This window comes from Gopherus flavomarginatus, chromosome 4 (genome assembly GCF_025201925.1).
Source record: "Gopherus flavomarginatus isolate rGopFla2 chromosome 4, rGopFla2.mat.asm, whole genome shotgun sequence".
In the NCBI taxonomy this organism is placed as follows: domain Eukaryota; kingdom Metazoa; phylum Chordata; order Testudines; family Testudinidae; genus Gopherus; species Gopherus flavomarginatus.
Window position 1 is genome coordinate 215,078,446 of NC_066620.1, and position 21,183 is coordinate 215,099,628.

Genomic DNA, 21,183 nt, shown 5'->3' on the forward strand with positions numbered 1-21,183 from the left:
GGCTGTGTTGGCCATGGCTAGAGCTGCCCTGGCCGTGGAGGCTGAAGCAATCTCATCCCGTGGGCAGCTGTTGTCGCTGGGTGCTTGGGAGAGCTATGAATGTGGAGGGGGGGTGCACACGGGGGTCTCCCCTGCCCCAGTCAGCCCTCTGCCCCTTGCAACTGACCAATGCCAGTGGGTTACAATTCAGACTCTGTGTTTCCCTGCCCCAACGTCTCTGTGTTGAGCGGAGGACCCCAGCCAGGTGTCAGCACGGCTGCCTGGAGCCCTGGCCATCCCGACCATACAGAGCTGGTCTGATCCTGGGCCCATGTCTCTGAATGGTCCCGTGCAGAGATCTGACCTCAGTCATCGCCCAGCTGCGTCGCAGCCACCCATAGGTGCCTGGCTCTGTTCCAGTGCAGCCTCGGGGGAAGGGGGGTCTTAGGGCCAGGCCTGCCCCAGAGGAGCTGACGAGGGCCCAGGCTGCTCCTTGTCACCCTCCCCGTGCTCCAAGTGCTGGGTTCATGTCCACACCTGCACTAGCATGACCTGCCTCGGCCTCCGCCAGGGCACAGCTCCCGAGTGCTGAAAACAGCAGGGCTGGGTTACTGGAGCAGCCCATCCCCAGCCGCAAGCTCAGGGCCTGTGCGATGGGCAGGGATCCGGCCCCAGTCGCGAGCTCAGGGCCTGTGCGGTGGGGCACGGGAATCCGGTCCCAGCTGTGAGCTCATGGCCTGTGCGGCGGGGTGCGGGGATCCAGCCCCAGCCGCGAGCTCAGGCCCTGTGCGGTGGGCAGGACTCCGGCCCCAGTCGAGAGCTCAGGGCCTGTGCGGTGGGGTGCGGGGATCCAGCCCCAGCCGCGAGCTCAGGCCCTGTGCGGTGGGCAGGGATCCGGCCCCAGTCGAGAGCTCAGGGCCTGTGCGGTGGGGTGCGGGGATCCAGCCCCAGCCGCGAGCTCAGGCCCTGTGCGGTGGGCAGGGATCCGGCCCCAGTCGAGAGCTCAGGGCCTGTGCGGTGGGGTGCGGGGATCCAGCCCCAGCTGCGAGCTCAGGCCCTGTGCGGTGGGCAGGGATCCGGCCCCAGTCGAGAGCTCAGGGCCTGTGCGGTGGGGTGCGGGGATCCAGCCCCAGCCGCGAGCTCAGGCCCTGTGCGGTGGGCAGGGATCCGGCCCCAGTCGAGAGCTCAGGGCCTGTGCGGTGGGCAGGGATCCGGCCCCAGTCGAGAGCTCAGGGCCTGTGCGGTGGGGCACAGGGATCCGGTCCCAGCCGCGAGCTCAGGGCCTGTGCGATGGGTAGGGATCCGGCCCCAGTCGCGAGCTCAGGCCCTGTGCGATGGGCAGGGATTCGGCCCCAGTCGCGAGCTCAGGGCCTGTGTGGTGGGGCACGGGAATCCGGTCCCAGCTGTGAGCTCATGGCCTGTGCGGCGGGGTGCGGGGATCCAGCCCCTGCCGCGAGCTCAGGCCCTGTGCGGTGGGCAGGGATCCGGCCCCAGTCGAGAGCTCATGGCCTGTGCAGTGGGGCACAGGGATCTGGCCCCAGCTATGAGCTCATGGCCTGTGCGGCGGGGTGCGGGGATCTGGTCCCAGCTGCGAGCTCAGGGCCTGGGCGGTGGGGCACAAGGATCCAGCCCCAGTCCCAACCACGAGGGGCCTGTGCGGTGGGGAGCAGGGATCCGACCCCAGCTGCTGGCATAGATCCGTGCGGTGGGGAGCAGCCGCGCAGGGATCCGGCCCCGGCCCCAGCCCCTCCTGCACAGTGGGGCAGGGCTCAGGCCCTACTGGCCCAGGGTGAAGGCTGGAAGCAGCAGTAACGCCATCCTCCCTGCTCTGGCTGGGCAGCGGGCATGCAGCTGCCCCCCAACTAGCTTCTTTCATCCATCCCAGCTCCCCGGCCCTCCCGCCCCTGCAAAGAGCCGTGCCCGTGGGCCAGGGATGCCTTTCTTAATCTTTATTTCACTAATCCACAAGGATTAAGTTAAACCACTAGACCCGAACCCAAGCCCAGCCCCGCCCGGTGGGGCTGACTGCGCAGTGCCAACCAGTGTGAACCCGAACGTGGGGCAAGTGGCCGTGCGCCTGGCCTGAGCCAGCCAGAGCCAAGCTCCTCGGCGGCTGGGGGAGAGCAGCTGCAGGCCACTGAACACCCCAGCTCCTCTGGCAGGCGAGTTAATGGCAGTGCCCAGCACTAGCTGCTGCCGAGCGAGCGGCAGGGCCTGCACCAGGCTGAGGGTGTTGGTGCCGGGGCGGGTGGCAGGTTAAAGACGCAGCTCGGAGCCCGCGGACACAGGGGCTCGGACGCCGCCCACTAAGGCCCAGCACCTGCTGCCTCGGGGCCCTACGGGGGAGACACTGAATGTGGGCGGGGAGAGGGATTTAGGGGCTGCAGCGCCCCCGGGAGGCTGTCGTGGCACATGCTGAATGGCGGGAGGGCTCAGGGCAGAGAGGGAGGATGGCAGCATGGTATCGGGGTGGGGTGGGGGGAGGCAACCTGGGATCCACACATCCCCCACCGAGCATAGGGGTAATGGGGTGGAGGGGAACCGGGCCCCAGGGGAACCAGGCCAGCTGCAGCAATGCTCCTCGTGGTCCCCGGCCCATGAGCCCATGGCTGGGGGCTGGGTGGGACACAGTGCGAGTGCCTTGCTGGTACAAACCACGCCAATTGCCTGATCGCCACGGGTTGGGCAGCGGGGGGGTGGGGGGGTGGAGGTGCATACGCAGGGGGGGGCATGCATGTGCCGCTCCGTGTGCTGATCACGTGTTCGTGTGCGCGGCCCAGCTAGGCAGGGCCCTCCTCACACCTCGGGGTGCTTTGTGCTGGGGCCCCAGTGCCAGTGGGCTGCTCCTCGGTCCCTGGGCAGGGCTGTGCACACTGGAGGCCCCACATCTGTATGTGTGGGCCTGGCACCCACGGACTGGATCATTGTTCAGGGCCCCACCCTGACCAGCCAGGTCTAGCCACAGAGCCCAGCCTAGAGAATGGGTCATTGTATGAGGGCCCACTCCAACCCCACAGATTGCACCCGCCAGCCAGCCCACCAGCCGTGCCCCACGTCCATGGGCCAGGTCCACAATCAGGAGCCCACATCCACAGACCAGGCCCCACATCCACATGCAACTTCTAGTCCTCACACTAGATCTTGGGCCGCCAGCCCTTGATGAACTGCATGATCTTCTTGACCTGCAGCTTGGTGAGGCGGAAGTCGTCGGCGAGGATCTCCTCGGGGAGCTGGACGAAGATGCTGCCGTCGATGCGCTCGCGGGCGAAGAAGCTCACCACCTCCTCGGAGAGGCCGATGAAGCGCAGGCAGCGGGACACCTCCTCCACGGACAGCGCCGCCAGGTCAGCGGGCGGCTGCCAGGGTGAGCCGTCCCCATTCAGCCGGGGTGCACCGGGCACATGGCTGGCGCTCTCGCCCGGGCCGCTGCGTGGGGCCGACGCCGGCGGCACCTCGATGACGCCCTGCGTGAGGTAGACGCGGGTAACGCCGCCCTCGGCCCCGCGCACGATGGTGGGCGAGAGCGGTGCCGTGCTGCGGATCACGAGGCTCTCCGTCTCCAGGCTCTTGGGGGCAGGGCAGGTGCCACTCGCCCCGCCCCGGCCCTCCTGGCTATAGCAGCGCTCTGACTCGGGGGAGGCGCTCTCGAAAGGGTCGAAGGTCTCCGGTGTGGGGGCAGAGGGCGGCTTCTGCCAGTCCAGAGCCTCCAGCCACTCGGTGGAGGAGGAGGGGCTGGGCGAGTAGGCGGGGTTGGCGAAGGGGTTCAGGGCCCCGAAAGGAGCGAAGCGTTTCTGGGGGTGTGGGGCCTTGAGGCGGGGGCAGCTGTGGTAGGTCTTGATGGGGGTGTCGCCCCCCAGCAGGGGCGTGGAGCGCCCGCTGGCCACGCTGGGGCCCGTGTCGGCGTAGGCCCATGGGTCCGACCAGGACGTCTGGCTGGGCTGGGTGCTGGGAGGCAGGGTCCCCGGCAGCTGGCGGCGGGCAGAGTCCCCGGCCGTGCAGTCGCCCCAGGTGCAGGGGTAGCAGTAGAGGGAGTAGGAGTCCGGGGAGGGCGAGCAGCTCCCACTCCGCGGCCCTGACCTGCCAGGAAGAGAGAGAGGGTCAGGCAGGGCACCACTGGCATCTACTCCCTCTTCAACGGGCCTCACTCAGCGCCCGGATCCGCAGGTCCAGAGCGTCGGGTCCACAGCATGGATCAGGTCCTGACCTGTCCGAGTGTCTGGCAGGGCACCTTCTGCCCCTCTCCTGGGAGTATCAGCCCAGCCCTGGGGGCAGCCACAGCCACCACCCTGGGCTCTGCCTCGCTGCCTTCTGTCCCGCCCCCGGGAATATCGTCCCTGGTGCGGCCCCGGGGGCAGTCACCACTTCCAGCCACAGCCACCACCCTGGGTGCTGCCTCGCCGCCTTCTGTCCCGCCCCCGGGAATATCGTCCCTGGCCCGGCCCCAGGGATAGTCACCACTTCCAGCCACAGCCACCACCCTGGGCTCTGCCTCGCTGCCTTCTGTCCCGCCCCCGGGAATATCGTCTCTGGCGCGGCCCCAGGGGCAGTCACCACTTCCAGCCACAGCCACCACCCTGGGCTCTGCCTCGCTGCCTTCTGTCCCGCCCCCGGGAATATCGTCTCTGGCGCGGCCCCAGGGGCAGTCACCACTTCCAGCCACAGCCACCACCCTGGGTGCTGCCTCGCTGCCTTCTGTCCCGGCCCCGGGAATATTGTCCCTGGCGCGGCCCCGGGGGCAGTCACCACTTCCAGCCACAGCCACCACCCTGGGTGCTGCCTCTTCGCCTTCTGTCCCGCCCCCGGGAATATCATCCCTGGCCCGGCCCCGGGGGCAGTCACCACTTCCAGCCGCAGCCACCACCCTGGGTGCTGCCTCGCCGCCTTCTTTCTCGCCCCCGGGAATATCGTCCCTGGCCCGGCCCCGGGGGCAGTCACCACTTCCAGCCACAGCCACCACCCTGGGCTCTGCCTCGCCGCCTTCTGTCCCACCCCCGTGAATATCGTCCCTGGCCCGGCCCCGGGGGCCCCACTCACTCACGCGTCGTGCAGCCCGGACGAGTAGTACGAGAGGCTGGGACTGGGCGAGTGTGCCGGCTGGAGCTTTGGGAAGCGCAGGGGAACCGGTGGGCTGGAGGTGGTGTGGGGCCGGCTGCCCCGGGGCGGGACGGGGGGTGCGTTCAGCAGGCGGCATTCCTCCTTCACCTGGAAAACACGAGGAGCCAGGGCTAGAGCCAGCACAGAGCAGCATGGACTCTTCTGCCCGAGCCCTGGGCGCCCGTTTGTGCTGGGACCCCTGCCCTGAATGCGCCCCCCCCCCCATGCGGCAGTGGCACTCCCCTCATCCCCCAGGACCCTGCCTTGCTCGGCTTCTTGGTGCCAGGCTGCCAGGTTTGTTAGCACTAAGATACTGGCTCCACCGCACTCGGCACCAGGAAGGAATTCCCCCGGAGGATGCCCTCCGGCGCCCTCCCTGCTCCTGCTCCTGCATCCTTCCAGGCCACGGGCCACAGGGCACAGCGCTGGGGAGGGAGAGGGCAGGAACTTTCTCTGGGTTTCTCGGCTCAGGTCCGGGCACGGCCCTTTTCCTCCCGTGGGCCCAGCAGTCCCCGCCTGTGTCAGAGCACCCACAGGCAGCGGCACAGCCCGCCTGCCACCCCGGCGCCGGAGATTAATGGCAGGGCCCTGCCTCTTCCTTCGGGTGTCCGTCAGCAGAGCGGGTTTGTCCCAGCGCGAGGAGCCCCCCCCCGGGAGTGAGGCAGAGCTGGAGCAGCCCCTGGGTTCCCTTCACTGGGACAGGGAGACGGAGACGCACAATAGGCCAGATCCTGCCCCAAGACTGAAAAACTGGGCACCACGGGCACAGGAGAGCCAGCCTCTGGGTTCCCATCTCACCCCATAGACGCCCCTCCCATGCACCCCCGATCACACGCCCAGCCTCGGCCCCTGCACACGGCCAGGAATCATAGAAACGGGAGGTCAGAGTAACCCACTGGCAATATGGGGTGTATCCTGTCCTCCCCCAAGGGCTGGTCCACTGCAGGATAGCAGACTACTACTGCTACCAACTGCCAGATTTATACTTTTCCCTTGACTGGCAGAGGTGATGGAGGTCCTGAGTTCAAGCCCTGCTGACAATCCAGGAGGGGTCATTCCTTCAGCATGTCTTAGCACCTGGGAAATAGCCTTAGAACCTCACCGGGTTATTACCCCAATCCAGGCCCAGGACCCCAGCACGCTTGGAGCTGTACGGACCCAGGCCCTGCTAGTCTAGGGCGATCCTCCGCTTGCTGGCCCTGGGAAATGTGGCTGTTCTCCCCAAGTCTGTCTGCTCCCCGGGGACCGGCAGCCAAGCCGATCTCACCACAGCCCCCCAGAGCCTCAGTTCATTCACAGCTGCCCTCTGGGCAGCACCCAGTGTGTGCCAGCAGGGGCCTGGGCTGGGGGTGATGCCATCACTGCAACAAATCCTCCCCCGCTCCAAAGAGCCACCCGCCAAGGGCTTGGGAGGGGCAGGGATGTAGAGAGAGCCGGAGCCAGGCTCTTTCCAGCCCAGCTATGCCAGCCTGTGTCCACAATGCCCAGAAGAGCTCAGCCCAACGGGCGCTGGGCTTCTCCCCAGGTCGCAGGGACAGGAGCAGGGGTCCCTGGGGTTCAGTGGAGAGCACCAACCCAGAGTCAAGCACCAGCTCCACACAGGCCCCTGCGACCGGCTTGCGGGGCCAGGACTTTCCTAGTCCCTGGGGCTCGGCGGAGAGCACCAACCCAGAGTCAAGCACCAGCTCCGCACGGGCCCGGGGCCAGGACATTCCCAACGATGAGTCACAGCCACCACCCCTGGGCTGCTCTATCCCGAGCCTGGAGGCCAAGGGAACAAACCCATGGCTGGCAGAAGTGAGGGCATATCGGCCTACACAGGAGCACAAGGCCAGCCAGGCCTTCACCCTCTCCCCTGTGTCCTTAAAACACACACCTGCCAACAGCCTTTAGCCCTGGTTCCCCCTGTACGTACCCACAGGCTCTAATTCCCGCGCCCCGCTTCTCCCCGGCGCAGGGGCTGCTCTGACCTAACAGGGTATCACCATGGGTGCGCTCCCTGCTGGCAGCAGCTGGGCGGCTCTGGGTCGCGTGCGGCTGCCCAGCCCTGGGTCAGCTTGGCTGACAGCTCCTTGGCTGAAGCTCGGGTCTGGAGTCAGCGGCTGGGTGCAGGGAAGATGCAGAGACTGAAGGACAATTTCACCCAACCTAGGGCACCTGAGGCCAGGCAGGACTCCTGGGTCCCTTCCTGGCTCTGCCGCTGCCTTGCTGGGGGAGCTTGGCTGAGCTGCACAGCCTGGCTCTGTCTAGCGCGGGGATCCCGGGTGTGGCTCGTGCTGAGGGTGGCCTTCCCATGGGGCGTCGGGCGTGGGCCGAACGGAGGTGGCAGAACTCCGACAGCCAAAGGGATTGCTTACCGCTTCGGATTTGGGCGGGACGGGAGGCGGCATCTTGCCCCCAGGCTCCTCCCCAGGCAGGGCGGGGCGGTGCGGGGAGCCCAGTGGAGAGGAGGCGGCGAAGGACATGAGGTCGCGCTGCCCTTTGTTGGCGCTGCCCAGCCCTGGCCAGTTGCTGCTGGGCTCCGAGAAGTTCTCCGGGTTCTGGTTGGTCCAGAGCTCCTCATAGGGGATCTCCAGCGGCTCCTGAGTCCTGAAGTCGGGCTCGGTCCAATCGGGCGTCACGTACTCCCGCTCCGAGTCAGAGAGGTCAGCCAGGGCCAAGCGCTCGTGGCGAGGGAGGAGCTGCCCGCCTGGCACTGCCAGAGGGTCCTTGGGGGTGTTGGCTGAGCCCCCGCTATAGATGCAGAGCGAGAGGCGCTGGAAGGCCGGGGCCAGCTCCTCGCGGGCGCAGCCCTGCAGGCTGAGGCGGACGCGCCGGGGGCTGGCGCACTCCTCCGACAGGTCGGGCTTGGCCTCCCGCACGGCTTTGGAGTACTCATCGGGGTCGAAGTGCTCCTGGCAGACGGCGGCACTGTCCTGCACCAGCTTCTCCAGCTGGGGGTCGCCCCAGAGCAGCCCCTCGGGCAGGGCGAAGCGGGGCATGTCGCTCAGCAGCAGGACGTGGAAGGGCACCACGGCCTCCTTGCGCAGGATGCAGCAGAGCACCACCGTCTTGGAGATGATGCTGAGCAGCTTGTAGCAGTGCCCCTCGCGGATGGCGTGCAGGTCGTAGGGGTTGCGCGAGGGCCGGCCGGGCACCGCCACGTTGACGGGCAGCCGCACCTTCTCGATGATGCTGCGGATGGTGTGCTCGCCCTCCCGCATCTGCAGCTCCAGCGGGCTGCGGGTGCTGAAGCAGCCCTTGCACTGGAAGGGCAGGCTGAGGCTCTCGTTGGTGCGGTGGTTCACGCAGATCAGGCAGGGCACCTTGCCCTTCGCCGGCTTGCCGCCCAGGGGGCCCGCCCGGCCCAGCTTGCGCAGGAGGGTAGGGAGGCGCCACTTCTCCTTTGCCCCCTTGGCGCACAGGATCTCAGCCTGGCCCATCAGCGTCAGCTCGTCGCCCACCTGCAGCGTGAAGTTGTAGACCTCGCTGGCCTCGCTGAACTCCCCGGACACCACCTGGCGGGGGGGACACAGGCACCGGGTTAACGGCCAAGGGGCCATGACAACTGGGAAGCACAAGGGCACCAAAGGGTGAATGGGGCCAGCAAGGTGGCTGGAAATGGGGGGCACAGGGCTGGGAAGCACATGGTCCCCAAGGGGTGAATGGGGCTGCGGAGGCAGCTGGCACTGGGCGGCAGGGGGGATGGGCAGCTCACAGGCCCCAAGGGGTGAATGGGGCTGCAGAGGCGGCTGGCACTGGGGGGCAGGGGGGATGGGCAGCACACAGGCCCCAAGGGGTGAATGGGGCTGCAGAGGCGGCTGGCACTGGGGAGCAGGGGGGATGGGCAGCTCAGAGGCCCCAAGGGGTGAATGGGGCTGCAGAGGCGGCTGGCACTGCGGGGGGATGGGGGGATGGGCAGCTCACAGGCCCCAAGGGGGGAATGGGGCTGCAGAGGCGGCTGGCACTGTGGGGGGCAGGGGGGATGGGCAGCTCAGAGGCCCCAAGGGGTGAATGGGGCTGCAGAGGCGGCTGGCACTGCGGGGGGCAGGGGGGATGGGCAGCTCAGAGGCCCCAAGGGGTGAATGGGGCTGCAGAGGCGGCTGGCACTGCGGGGGGCAGGGGGGATGGGCAGCACAAAGGCCCCAAGGGATGAATGGGGCTGCAGAGGCGGCTGGCACTGGGGAGCAGGGGGATGGGCAGCTCACAGGCCCCAAGGGGTGAATGGGGCTGCAGAGGCGGCTGGCACTGGGGAGCAGGGGGGATGGGCAGCTCAGAGGCCCCAAGGGGTGAATGGGGCTGCAGAGGCAGCTGGCACTGCGGGGGGCAGGGGGGATGGGCAGCTCAGAGGCCCCAAGGGGTGAATGGGGCTGCAGAGGCAGCTGGCACTGCTGGGGGCAGGGGGGATGGGCAGCACACAGGCCCCAAGGGGGGAATGGGGCTGCAGAGGCGGCTGGCACTGGGGAGCAGGGGGAATGGGCAGCATACAGGCCCCAAGGGGTGAATGGGGCTGCAGAGGCGGCTGGCACTGGGGAGCAGGGGGAATGGGCAGCATACAGGCCCCAAGGGGTGAATGGGGCTGCAGAGGCGGCTGGCACTGGGGAGCAGGGGGGATGGGCAGCTCAGAGGCCCCAACGGGTGAATGGGGCTGCAGAGGCGGCTGGCACTGCGGGGGGCAGGGGGGATGGGCTGCTCAGAGGCCCCAAGGGGTGAATGGGGCTGCGGAGGCGGCTGGCACTGGGCGGCAGGGGGGATGGGCAGCTCACAGGCCCCAAGGGGTGAATGGGGCTGCAGAGGCGGCTGGCACTGGGGGGCAGGGGGGATGGGCAGCACACAGGCCCCAAGGGGTGAATGGGGCTGCAGAGGCGGCTGGCACTGGGGAGCAGGGGGGATGGGCAGCTCAGAGGCCCCAACGGGTGAATGGGGCTGCAGAGGCGGCTGGCACTGCGGGGGGATGGGGGGATGGGCAGCTCACAGGCCCCAAGGGGGGAATGGGGCTGCAGAGGCGGCTGGCACTGTGGGGGGCAGGGGGGATGGGCAGCTCAGAGGCCCCAAGGGGTGAATGGGGCTGCAGAGGCGGCTGGCACTGCGGGGGGCAGGGGGGATGGGCAGCTCAGAGGCCCCAAGGGGTGAATGGGGCTGCAGAGGCGGCTGGCACTGCGGGGGGCAGGGGGGATGGGCAGCACAAAGGCCCCAAGGGATGAATGGGGCTGCAGAGGCGGCTGGCACTGGGGAGCAGGGGGATGGGCAGCTCACAGGCCCCAAGGGGTGAATGGGGCTGCAGAGGCGGCTGGCACTGGGGAGCAGGGGGGATGGGCAGCTCAGAGGCCCCAAGGGGTGAATGGGGCTGCAGAGGCAGCTGGCACTGCGGGGGGCAGGGGGGATGGGCAGCTCAGAGGCCCCAAGGGGTGAATGGGGCTGCAGAGGCAGCTGGCACTGCTGGGGGCAGGGGGGATGGGCAGCACACAGGCCCCAAGGGGGGAATGGGGCTGCAGAGGCGGCTGGCACTGGGGAGCAGGGGGAATGGGCAGCATACAGGCCCCAAGGGGTGAATGGGGCTGCAGAGGCGGCTGGCACTGGGGAGCAGGGGGAATGGGCAGCATACAGGCCCCAAGGGGTGAATGGGGCTGCAGAGGCGGCTGGCACTGGGGAGCAGGGGGGATGGGCAGCTCAGAGGCCCCAACGGGTGAATGGGGCTGCAGAGGCGGCTGGCACTGCGGGGGGCAGGGGGGATGGGCTGCTCAGAGGCCCCAAGGGGTGAATGGGGCTGCGGAGGCGGCTGGCACTGGGCGGCAGGGGGGATGGGCAGCTCACAGGCCCCAAGGGGTGAATGGGGCTGCAGAGGCGGCTGGCACTGGGGGGCAGAGGGGATGGGCAGCACACAGGCCCCAAGGGGTGAATGGGGCTGCAGAGGCGGCTGGCACTGGGGAGCAGGGGGGATGGGCAGCTCAGAGGCCCCAACGGGTGAATGGGGCTGCAGAGGCGGCTGGCACTGCGGGGGGCAGGGGGGATGGGCTGCTCAGAGGCCCCAAGGGGTGAATGGGGCTGCGGAGGCGGCTGGCACTGGGCGGCAGGGGGGATGGGCAGCTCACAGGCCCCAAGGGGTGAATGGGGCTGCAGAGGCGGCTGGCACTGGGGAGCAGGGGGGATGGGCAGCTCAGAGGCCCCAAGGGGTGAATGGGGCTGCAGAGGCGGCTGGCACTGCGGGGGGCAGGGGGGATGGGCTACTCAGAGGCCCCAAGGGGTGAATGGGGCTGCAGAGGCGGCTGGCACTGGGGAGCAGGGGGGATGGGCAGCTCAGAGGCCCCAAGGGATGAATGAGGCTGTAGGGGCCAAGAAGGAAGCAGCCATGTCTGTGGCTCAGACGAGTGTTTTGGGTGCTTTGGGACAGGACACCAAATGCACCGGCCTGGAGCAGACGCCTGCCTTGAGCAGAGCGGGCCCAGGCTGTGAATCTTCGGCGCTGCGTTCCCAGCGCTGCTCCCTACAGGCCTCCTGCACAGCCAGTGCCGACCAGAGACCGCTGGGCCCTGGGCGGATCCGAGGGACCTGCTCCCAGCCAGCCCAGTGCCGAGGTGGGTGCTGGGCCGGGAGCTGGCGTGGCGCTGACCTTCACGCTGAAGGTGATGGCCTCCATGACGAAGACGCGGTCCGGGAAGCTGCTGGCCACCTCCTCCACGCTGTTGAAATACTGAACTGGTTCCCGCACGTCCCGGTCTTGGTCCAGCAGCTTAAACTTCCCTGCAACGGCCCAGCCCAAAGCCCCGGTTAATGGAAAGAGACCCAGCCCCATGCAGCCCTGCAAGCCCTGCCCCCCTCCCCAATCAGGTCCCAGCTCCATCACTGGGTGTGCTCGATGGATCAGCCATCAGGCAGCGCGGGAGGGCGGGGTTCACCTAGCAACGGCCTGTGGGGTCTGCCACTCGGATCCCTGCCTGGAGAGCTCACGTCTGCCCACGGAAAACGCAAGCCCAGGGCATCCATGTGAAGCCAGCCCCAGAGGGGCCCCAGGGGGAAGCCAAGGGGCCCCGTCCATGAGAAAGGCCACCAGACAGCGCTGAGTGCCCCCGCACCTGCCACCTCCCCAGGAGGGGGTCCCCTCAATGCAAATATTGAGAGTTCCTGCCCCAGGCTTCGTTCACAGAGCAGCCCCGGGTCTCCCTCCCTCCTCAGGATCTGCAGCACCCACGCTCACTGCAATGGGGAGCGGAGGGTGCCCGAGAAGAGAGGTGGGTACATTCACTGATGGGGAAGTGCCCTTTGGGAGCCGGTTCCCGGCTGGCCTTCGCACGATCCTCCCTGCTGGGACAGCCCAGGCCTGGGAGGACACGGCACAGCTTGTCCAGCGCTGCAGAGCTGACGGGAGAAGAGGAACTGTCCAGCCCCCCTAGGCAGGCACCAGGCGAATGCCCACAGCTGGGATGTGGGTGAAGGGCCAAAGCTAACGGGCCCTATGGGGCAAGGCAGGGCCATGGAGCCAAACCCATCCCTCGGCTCGCTCCAGTGACCTCAGAGAGGATGGCGAATTTTGTCCCATGATTTTTATCCCTATATCAGCGAAGCCCATTGACTCCTGCCGTGACCTTTGCCTCTCCTCCCAGGGACCCTCCTGGCCATAGGGAAGGGGGCAGACAGAGATGAGGCTCTTACGGGAAAGCCACCTCCCCCCAGCATGGCGAGGGAGCAGGAAATCCCCGAGCAGAGGGAGAGCCAGCTGGATCAATGGGCCACAGCCAAGTGCTTCCTGCTCAGCAAAGGCGACGTCCCCAGGGCTCACTTCGCACAGACCTGAGGTCAGCCCCCTTCCGCAGCCAGGCACGTTAATACACAGCCATTGCCAACAGGGGCAATGGGGCACCGCTCAAGCCCCCTTACCTCCTCAGTGCCTCTGTGCTTCCCAGCCCCCCCTGTGCCCCGCCAAGTGCCACATGATCAGGGGTGTGGGGGGGTCTGTGCTGAAGTTATTCCTCTGATTAGCTGAGAAACTTTCTAACGAGTTAACTCCCATCCTCCAGGAGAGCCGCTGAGATCCAGGAGTTTAGGGGCAGCCCAGGGCCGCCCGGCCCTCCTGCCTGAGCCGGAGCAGAGGGGCACTTGCAGCTCTGGTGATGTCACTAAGTAAGGGCCGACGGCGTATTCTGCACACGCAGACTTTCCATAGACAGAACCGAGCCGTGTGACGCAGCTCCCCAGGCCCAGCACAAACCACAGCAGGGCCGAGGGAAGCTGACACACATTCCCAGCAGATCCGCTGTGCTCCAGCATCACCTCTGCTGCCAGCCCAGCACCTGGTTCAACCCCACCGAGCCAATCAGAATTCACCTGGGCCCAGAGTAAGCCAGGCCTCTGGGCAGAAGTGGGACTTCACTTTGGCCTGGTATAGGCCCCTTTCACCCTCTGCAAACATCCCTGGGCACCTACTGGCTCCATAAGCTGTTTTGTTGTGGGGCTTATTTGGCCCAGAGCTCTTTCAGCACTGATGGCAAAAAATTAAGCCCTGTTACTTCTTCATGACTGGTCAAATAAACCATAGGGGATGAGTTTCCCTTTCCTGACTGGACAAGTGTGCAAGGTCTTCCAGTGTGTGTGTGTGTGTGTGTGTGTGTGTGTGTGTGTGTGTGTGTGTGTGTGTGTGTGTGTGTGTGTGTGTGTGTGTGTGTGTGTGTGTGTGTGTGTGTGTGTGTGTAACATACACACCTATTACAGCAAAGCACAGCCGATTAGCTTGCTTAACTGGCAGCAGTAGTAGGCTGTTATCCTCAGCACTGAAGCTCTGCAGAGTAACTCCCTTAGCTGGCAGCTGTAGTGGGCTGTTACCCTTGATGTGGAGCAGCCACTAGTGGGGGGATACAGCACTCACCTTACCAGTGTGTTACAAGTACAGGTTAGAGACATGGGGGAGCCATTGTAGCCCTTACTCATGATGACTACGTTAACGAAGCTAGCAAAGAAATCTGTGACACCCCCTGCTATAAAGAACTCACAGAAGACCCCACATCACAATTCACACAGGAATTTAGAATTACCATCAAATACTTCTCCAGGCAACTCCAGGAAAAACTCTACAAGCTCATCCCCCACGAAGCCACCCCAGGGACCCTCCAAGATACATACACAAGGGAACCCCGGCAGACCCATCATATCTGGCCATGGAATTCTTACTGAACAGGACTCAGAGAAACCATCCTCAAACTACTCACCACACAAAGGGCCAACTTCCTTCAGGACATGACCAACTTCCTCCAGAAACTCTAAAACATTAACAACCTCCCTCAGAACACCATCCTCACCACCATAGACATCTCCCTATACACCAACATCCTTCATTGCTGCCTGCTTCAAATATCTGCAAGACAATAGACAAAGCTTGGAAATCCACCCCACATCCATCGCCATACTCACTCATTTCATCCTCATCCACAAACGTGTCACATTTCATAGAATCATAGAATGTTGGAAGGGACCTCAGGAGGTATCTAGTCCAACCCCCTGCTCAAAGCAGGACCAACACCAAGTAAATCATCCCAGCCAGGGCTTTGTCAAACCAGGCCTTAAAAACCTCTACGGAAGATGTCACGGAGTGTGGGGGGAGACCAGGCCCTGCACCCCCAGCTTCCTGTGATTCACCATGACTCTCAGCCAGCCAGTAACACAGAAGGTTTATTTGGATGACAGGAACACAGTCCAAGACAGGTCTTGCAGGCACAGACAGCTGGACCCACTTTAGTTAGGTCCATCTGGGGCCCCCAGGGAGGCCACAGCCCTGTTGGAAAGCGCAAGCCCCATCGGGGCACCACTCTCCATTTCCCAGCCAGCTTCAAAACTCAAACCGCACTCCAGCCCCTCCTCTCTGGCCTTTGTCTCCTTCCCGGGCCAAGAGGTCACCTGATCTCTTTGTCTCCAACACCTTCCGTTGGCACCTTTGCAGGGGAGGGGCCCAGGCCATCAGTTGCCAGGAGACAGAATGTCAGGCATTTATGTACACTGGCCCTTTGCTCTGTAGCAACCCTACACCCTTATCACATCACCTAGATACTTAAGAACTGCATGGGGGAACCTGAGGCACCATCACAGTATTCAGAGAAAACATTAAGAACATTCCCAGTTCATCACAGGAGATTCCACTGCCTCCCTAGGTAACCCATTCCACTGCTTCACCACCCTCCTAGTGAAAAAGTTTTTCCTAATATCCAACTTAAACCTTCCCCACTGCAACTGGAGACCATTGCTCCTTGTTCTGTCATCTGCTACCACTGAGAACAGTCTAGATCCATCCTCTTTGGAACCCCTCATTCAGGTTGTTGAAAGCAGCTATCAAATCCCCACTCATTCTTCTCTTCTGCAGACTAAACAATCCCAGTTCCCTCAGCCTCTCCTCATAAGGTGCTCCAGCCCCCGAATCATTTTTGTTGCCCTCCGCTAGATTCTTTCCAATTTTTCCACATCCTTCTATTAGTGTGGGCCCAAAACTGGACACAGTACTCCAGATGAGGCCTCACCAATGTCAAATAGAGGGGAATGATCATGTCCCTTGATCTGCTCGCAATGCCCCTACTTATACAGACCAATAAGCTTCTTGTCGACAAAGGCACACTGCTGACTCATATCCACCTTCTCATCCACTGTAACCCCTAGGTCCTTTTCTGCCGAACTGCTGCCTAGCCACTCGGTCCCTAGTCTGTAGCGGTGCATGAGATTTTTCCATCCTAAGTGCAGGACTCTGCACTTGTCCTTGTTGTACCTCGTCAGATTAACAACAATTTAACAACAAACACTTTGTCCAAACCGTGGGAACAGCCAGGGGTACTGAGATGGCTCCTCAGTATCCTATCCTCTCCATGGGCCACCTTGAGGAAGAAGTTCTGTAAAAATGCACAACAAAACCAACAATGTACCTGGGATAAATCGATGATATTTTCACCCTCTGGACAGATGACCCAAACTCCCTCGTAGGCTTCACAACTTCAACGACCAACACCCATCCACCAAACTCTTTCTAGAACAATCCCGCACCAACTTCTTGGGCACCACAATCAGCTTCATCAGTGGAACCCTACAAATGACTGCACACAAGAAACCCCTGGATCACCCCACTTACCTCCACAGATCCAGTAGCCACCCCGAACACACCAAGGAATCTGTTATCAACAGCCAGGCACTCAGATACCAAAGAACATGCTCCGAGGAGAAAGTCCAGGATACACATCTTAACACAACCAAAACAGCCTTCACCAAACAAGGACACTTCAACAGAGAAGTAGATTGGATCATGGAATGGGCCATCTAAACACATTCAGGGAACTTGCTTCAGCATGGAAATAAACCCCCCTGTGACTGCACCCCTCTAGTAGTCACCTGTCACTGCACTAGAACCCACGTGGGCTATCAACAATTACGACCTATATTCAGTGGGGACTACAGCCAGAAAGAAATCTTTCCTGAGCCTTCTGGAAGCCCTCTCCTGGCCTTCAAACAACCCTCAACCTTGCCAAATTCATCCTTTGAAGCAAGCTCCCCACAGACCAGGACCCACCAACTTGAAGCAGCACCAGACTCTGCCAGAACAACAAACGCAAATCCTGCATACATATCGCCACGGCTACAATGATCACCGACCCTTGCGACACACCTGTCAAGATCTATGGGTCCTACACATGCCCATCGCAACACGTGGTGTACCACAATCAGTGCCTACAATGCCTCAACAACAACACTCTGAGTGAAACTAGAGAAACATTGTGCTTTCAAGGGAACGCATGCAGAAAAATGACAAAAGACAATAACACCCCGTCACCTGCGGGTGAACTTTCCACAAAGCGATCACTCCATAGCTGCCCTCTCAGTGCTCATCCTCAAAGGACACCTGCACAACACCTGCAAAAGGTGAGTCTGGGAACTTAAATTCGTAACTGCTGGACACCAAACACCATGGACGTAGCAGGAACTCTGGTTTCACGGCTCATTACACACCTTGCTGCCTGCTTCACTTGAAGTGGTCTCCTGCAGCATGCGTGCACCACTTATGCTTAGTCTGTCCCACCTTGTGTTTAGCACAGACACACTGAAGAAGACTCTGTGGAGCTCAAAAGCATGTCCCTTCTACCAGCAGAAGTTGGTTCAGTAAAAGATATCACCTCACCCACCATGTGTCGCTCACATCCTGGGACTGACACGGCTGCAGCAACGCTGCCAACAACATGTACGGGTGGATAATCTGGGTTCCCCACGACCCCATGGCCTTAGCATTTGCTTCTCGCAGCTGCTTGGGCCAGCCAAGCTCAATCGCTCTTGGGGAGCAAAGAGGAAGCGGGGCTCCAACCCAGGGAGGAATATTCTTGGGCAACATTGGGCATCACACACCAGCACCAGGCCTCTGCTTGGGCTGCCCCACCTCAGTGTCCTGGGCTGGGAACTCCTGGGGTTCGTGTGCCCCCTACCCCCCAGCCCAGAGGAGAGCCCACAGGGGAGCAGGCAGCTCGGCCGCACGGCAGCTCCCGGCTCTCTCCTGCCCGCTGTGATGACACGGATGGAGGGAAGCAGTGGGGGATAGGGTGGGTCCCATGGAGGGAGGAACGGGGTCTGCCCAGGCTGGAGGGAGATCAAGACGAAGGAGAGGTGACCCCCATGAGTCAGTGCAGAAGTGCTACAGAGGGCGATCCGTGCCCTTCAGGACTGGACCCGAAAAGCTTGGGGTTTCTCTGGCTTCTTCCCTCCTCTTCAGCATCTCCTCTGCCCTCACCCTCGTTGCCGCCCCCCTGCTCCTCTCCAGAGCGCAGTCATGTAGCCCAGCCCCAGCCCTGCAACTCCTGCCGCTCCCAGGATGAAATGCCAAATGCCAACCGGTTCCCAGTGTCCCACGCCAGGGCTCCCTCACCCGCTCGCTCTGCATGGCTCAGCAAGGCTGACTGGCAGGAAACACGCTGCCCAGAGGGGGGAGGCTCCTGGGCAGGCAGCAGGCCCAGCCGTGCCATCTGGGAACCTTCGCTGCCCAGCAACCAGCCCCGAGTGGAGAACGTTTTTTCCTGACCCTGGACAGCCGAGATCTGTGCCCCACCCCACAACGCGCCAGTTCAGTGGGAGGACGGACAGACAGACCTCACCGCCCCCCAAGCATCTGAAGGGCTTCACAAGGGTCTTTGGTTTGCAACCTTGGTGAGGTCTGGGGCTGTCTGCTCACGGCAGAGCCGGGAATGGGCACACGGGAGGAGGGGGAGGACACATGGGGGGGGCCTTTCCTTCCCCCGGCCAGGCAGCAGCGTTAGCTCCCGCTCCCAGACACCCTCTGCTTCCCTCCCTGGCGGTTTCCAACATCCCATTGCCATGGAAACTGCTTGCAGGCTGCTCCGTTCCCAAGCCCACCACGCCCGCCACAGCTCCCCAACGGGCTGCGTGGGGGGTCCCTGTGCCCTGCCTAGCCTGCTCCGCACACACATCCCCCCCACGTCCTCTAATAGAGCCAAGAGCCAGGGCCCTGGGGGCGGCTGACGGGCAAAGCCCCTCCGGAGCCACATCTGCCACGGCCTCACAGAGCCGCATTGGCCCTATGGCCACCAGTCACCCAGCACCGCTGCCAGCCATGCACAAGAGCAGCAGCCCCTCGTCCAGCATGCGTATTGGGGGATCGAGGCTGGGGCGGCTGGAGCCACCAGAAGGCGGCCTCCCTCCCTGCCAGCCCCTGCCCACCTCTTCACACCCACTCCTGAGTCCATGATCCGCCTCCCAGGGGAAGCAGCTCAGTGGGCAGCCAGCCAGCGACACCCCCTGGGTCTGGTCCCGTCTGGCATCCAAGCCAGGATCCCACGTAAGCATTTCCCGTAGAGGGTCAGGAACGAAGCGTGCTGGAGGGCTTGGCTAGCATGCCAGGGACAGACGGTAGTGACGGGGTGGAGGGTGACAGCAGGGGCCAAGCTCCCTCTGGGATGTGCAGACCATACTGGCCGAGGGGAGAAACCAATCCTCACCCCCCCGAATTCTGACTCACTCCCGCTAGGCTCTGCCAGCTACTGACCAGCTCGAAGCCCTGGCTGACTTGCAGCCGATCCACCTTGCACGGATTCATCCACAAGGGCTGGGAAGGTTAATGTCTGGCTGATGGTCCCGGCCTTTCTCTGCCTGAGGGCTGGGTTCAAATCCTGTTTTCGTCACCAGTGGAATGAGTTTGCTGGTCTCAGTGAATGTGGGTACACAGAGGAGGGTCTGAGCCAGCGGCCCATGCCGTCTGCTCCCAGCACTAGGCCAGCCTGCTAGAGGCATCCAGCTGTTTTCTGAAATAAAATAATCAACCCCCTCGGGGAGCTACTGTTTGGGGTAAACTCCTGCTTGCCCCAAAGTGCCGCAGAGCCCAGCGCAGCTCAGTCACCACCACTAGTACCAGAGCAGGGGTGGAGACTGGTTATTAACGATGCTCATGCAATCAGAGCCAATATCTGCCTATTGGCTGGAACCAATTACCAGCCAGCTGGCAAAGTGCAAGGCCTTGTTTAAAAATGGGTCGTCCCTCCAGGGTAGGGTGACCAGATGTCCCAATTTTATAGGGACAGTTCCGATTTTTGAGTCTTTTTCTTTTATAAGCTTCTCTTACCCCCCACCCCCTACCCCGATTTTTCACACTTGCAGTCTGGTCATTCTACTCCGAGGCACGGAAAACAGCCCTCCATGCGCAGCAGAGGAAGGGGAATTTCCCCAGGGGTTAAAGGGTGGAAGTGGGAGGAAAAGAGGGAGGCTGCTGAGGGCTCAATTGCCTTGCAATGAAAAACTTTTCTATGTGTGGATTCAGCTTTGGTCTCTAAGAGACACGACTGACCCAGAGATCCAGAAACGTTTCCAGGGGTCTGAGCTTAACCCGTCCCTCCAGAAGTTGCGGATTTAGTTGAGGTTGGTCCTGCTTTGAGCAGGGGGTTGGACTAGATACCTCCTGAGGTCCCTTCCAACCGTGATATTCTATGAAGTGCTGGAGACCCAAACACAACAGCAGCATCAGGCCATGGTACCAGAAAGTCACAGGGAGAATAAACACAACGTGAAACTGACCAGCCCAGAGTCACTGCCCCAGGAGGAGTGAAATGCAAAATGCAAACAACCTGTGTCCCTGGGGACCAGACAGAGATTCTGGGCTGGCTGCGGCCCCTCGCCTCCCTCCCTGCTCGGGGACTGCAACAGCTGCTGCATGCACCCACCAACCCGGAGGGACGGGGCCCAGGCAGGTGAGGCAGCTGGCCTGTCGGAGTGAGCGGCTGGCTGGGGAGTCACAGACCCTCCCAGCTTGCGTTACCCTCTGACCCATCCCCACTCAGGGGCCTAGGCAATAGAATTAAGCTTCTGCCTTGTCCTGGTAAATGCTGTGGGCGCAGAGCCGGCGTATGTCCAGGGAGATGCTACATGGAGCTAATGTCGCTTGGGGAAGGGTTGCTTCCAAGGTTGCGGCCGGGGCTGGGCAGGGGTCAATGGCACACAAGTCACAATGGGACACAAGTCAGACATTAGGAATGGCAATATGCAAAAACCTGTAGGAGAACACCTCAATCTCCCTGGACACACAATAGCAGATTTAAAGGTGGCCATCCTGCAGCAAAACAACTTCAGGACCAGACTTGAAAGAGAAACTGCTGAGCTTCAGTTCATCTGCAAATTTGACACCATCAGCTCAGGATTAAACAGAGACTGTGAATGGTTTGCCAATTACAAAAGCAGTTTCTCCTCCCTTGGTTTTCACACGTCAAATGCTAGAAGAGGGCCTCATCCTCCCTGATTGAACTAACCTCATTATCTCTAGCCTGCTTCTTGCCTGCATATTTATACCTGCCTCTGGAAATTTCCACTATGTGCATCCGACGAAGTGGGTATTCACCCACGAAAGCTCATGCTCCAAAACGTCTGTTAGTCTGTAAGGTGCCACAGGACTCTTTGCCGCTTTTACAGATTCAGGCTAACACAGCTACCTCTCTGATAGTATTCAAGGTGTGGGCGTACCATGCATTTATATAGAGGCAATATGATATTTTCTGTCTTATTATCTATCCCTTTCTTAATGATTCCCAACGTTTCCAGCCAGGCATGGAGGGCTGAGAGCACCAGGCAGGGAGCGTTGTGTCGGTTGGTTACCCTCCGTGTGAGAGAGATGTATGGGAGTGT

The 21,183-nt window shown here is 62.5% G+C and overlaps 2 protein-coding genes across 2 annotated transcripts in view; both read right to left on the reverse strand.

The window, feature by feature from the left end:
* Nucleotides 1–21,183, reverse strand: part of HADHB (hydroxyacyl-CoA dehydrogenase trifunctional multienzyme complex subunit beta) — a 96,918-nt gene that overhangs the window by 68,296 nt on the left and 7,439 nt on the right. The gene's annotated exons all lie outside the window — the stretch shown is intronic.
* GAREM2 (GRB2 associated regulator of MAPK1 subtype 2) overlaps nucleotides 2,684–21,183 on the reverse strand; it is a 43,490-nt gene continuing 24,990 nt past the window's right edge. Inside the window, exons 3-6 of the mRNA XM_050948766.1 lie at nucleotides 11,663–11,793; nucleotides 7,431–8,570; nucleotides 5,018–5,181; nucleotides 2,684–4,056 (exon numbers count right to left, since the gene is read on the reverse strand). Coding sequence (XP_050804723.1) covers nucleotides 3,114–4,056; nucleotides 5,018–5,181; nucleotides 7,431–8,570; nucleotides 11,663–11,793 — 2,378 coding nt within the window. The 3' untranslated portion in view covers nucleotides 2,684–3,113. The remainder of the gene's footprint in view (nucleotides 4,057–5,017; nucleotides 5,182–7,430; nucleotides 8,571–11,662; nucleotides 11,794–21,183) is intronic.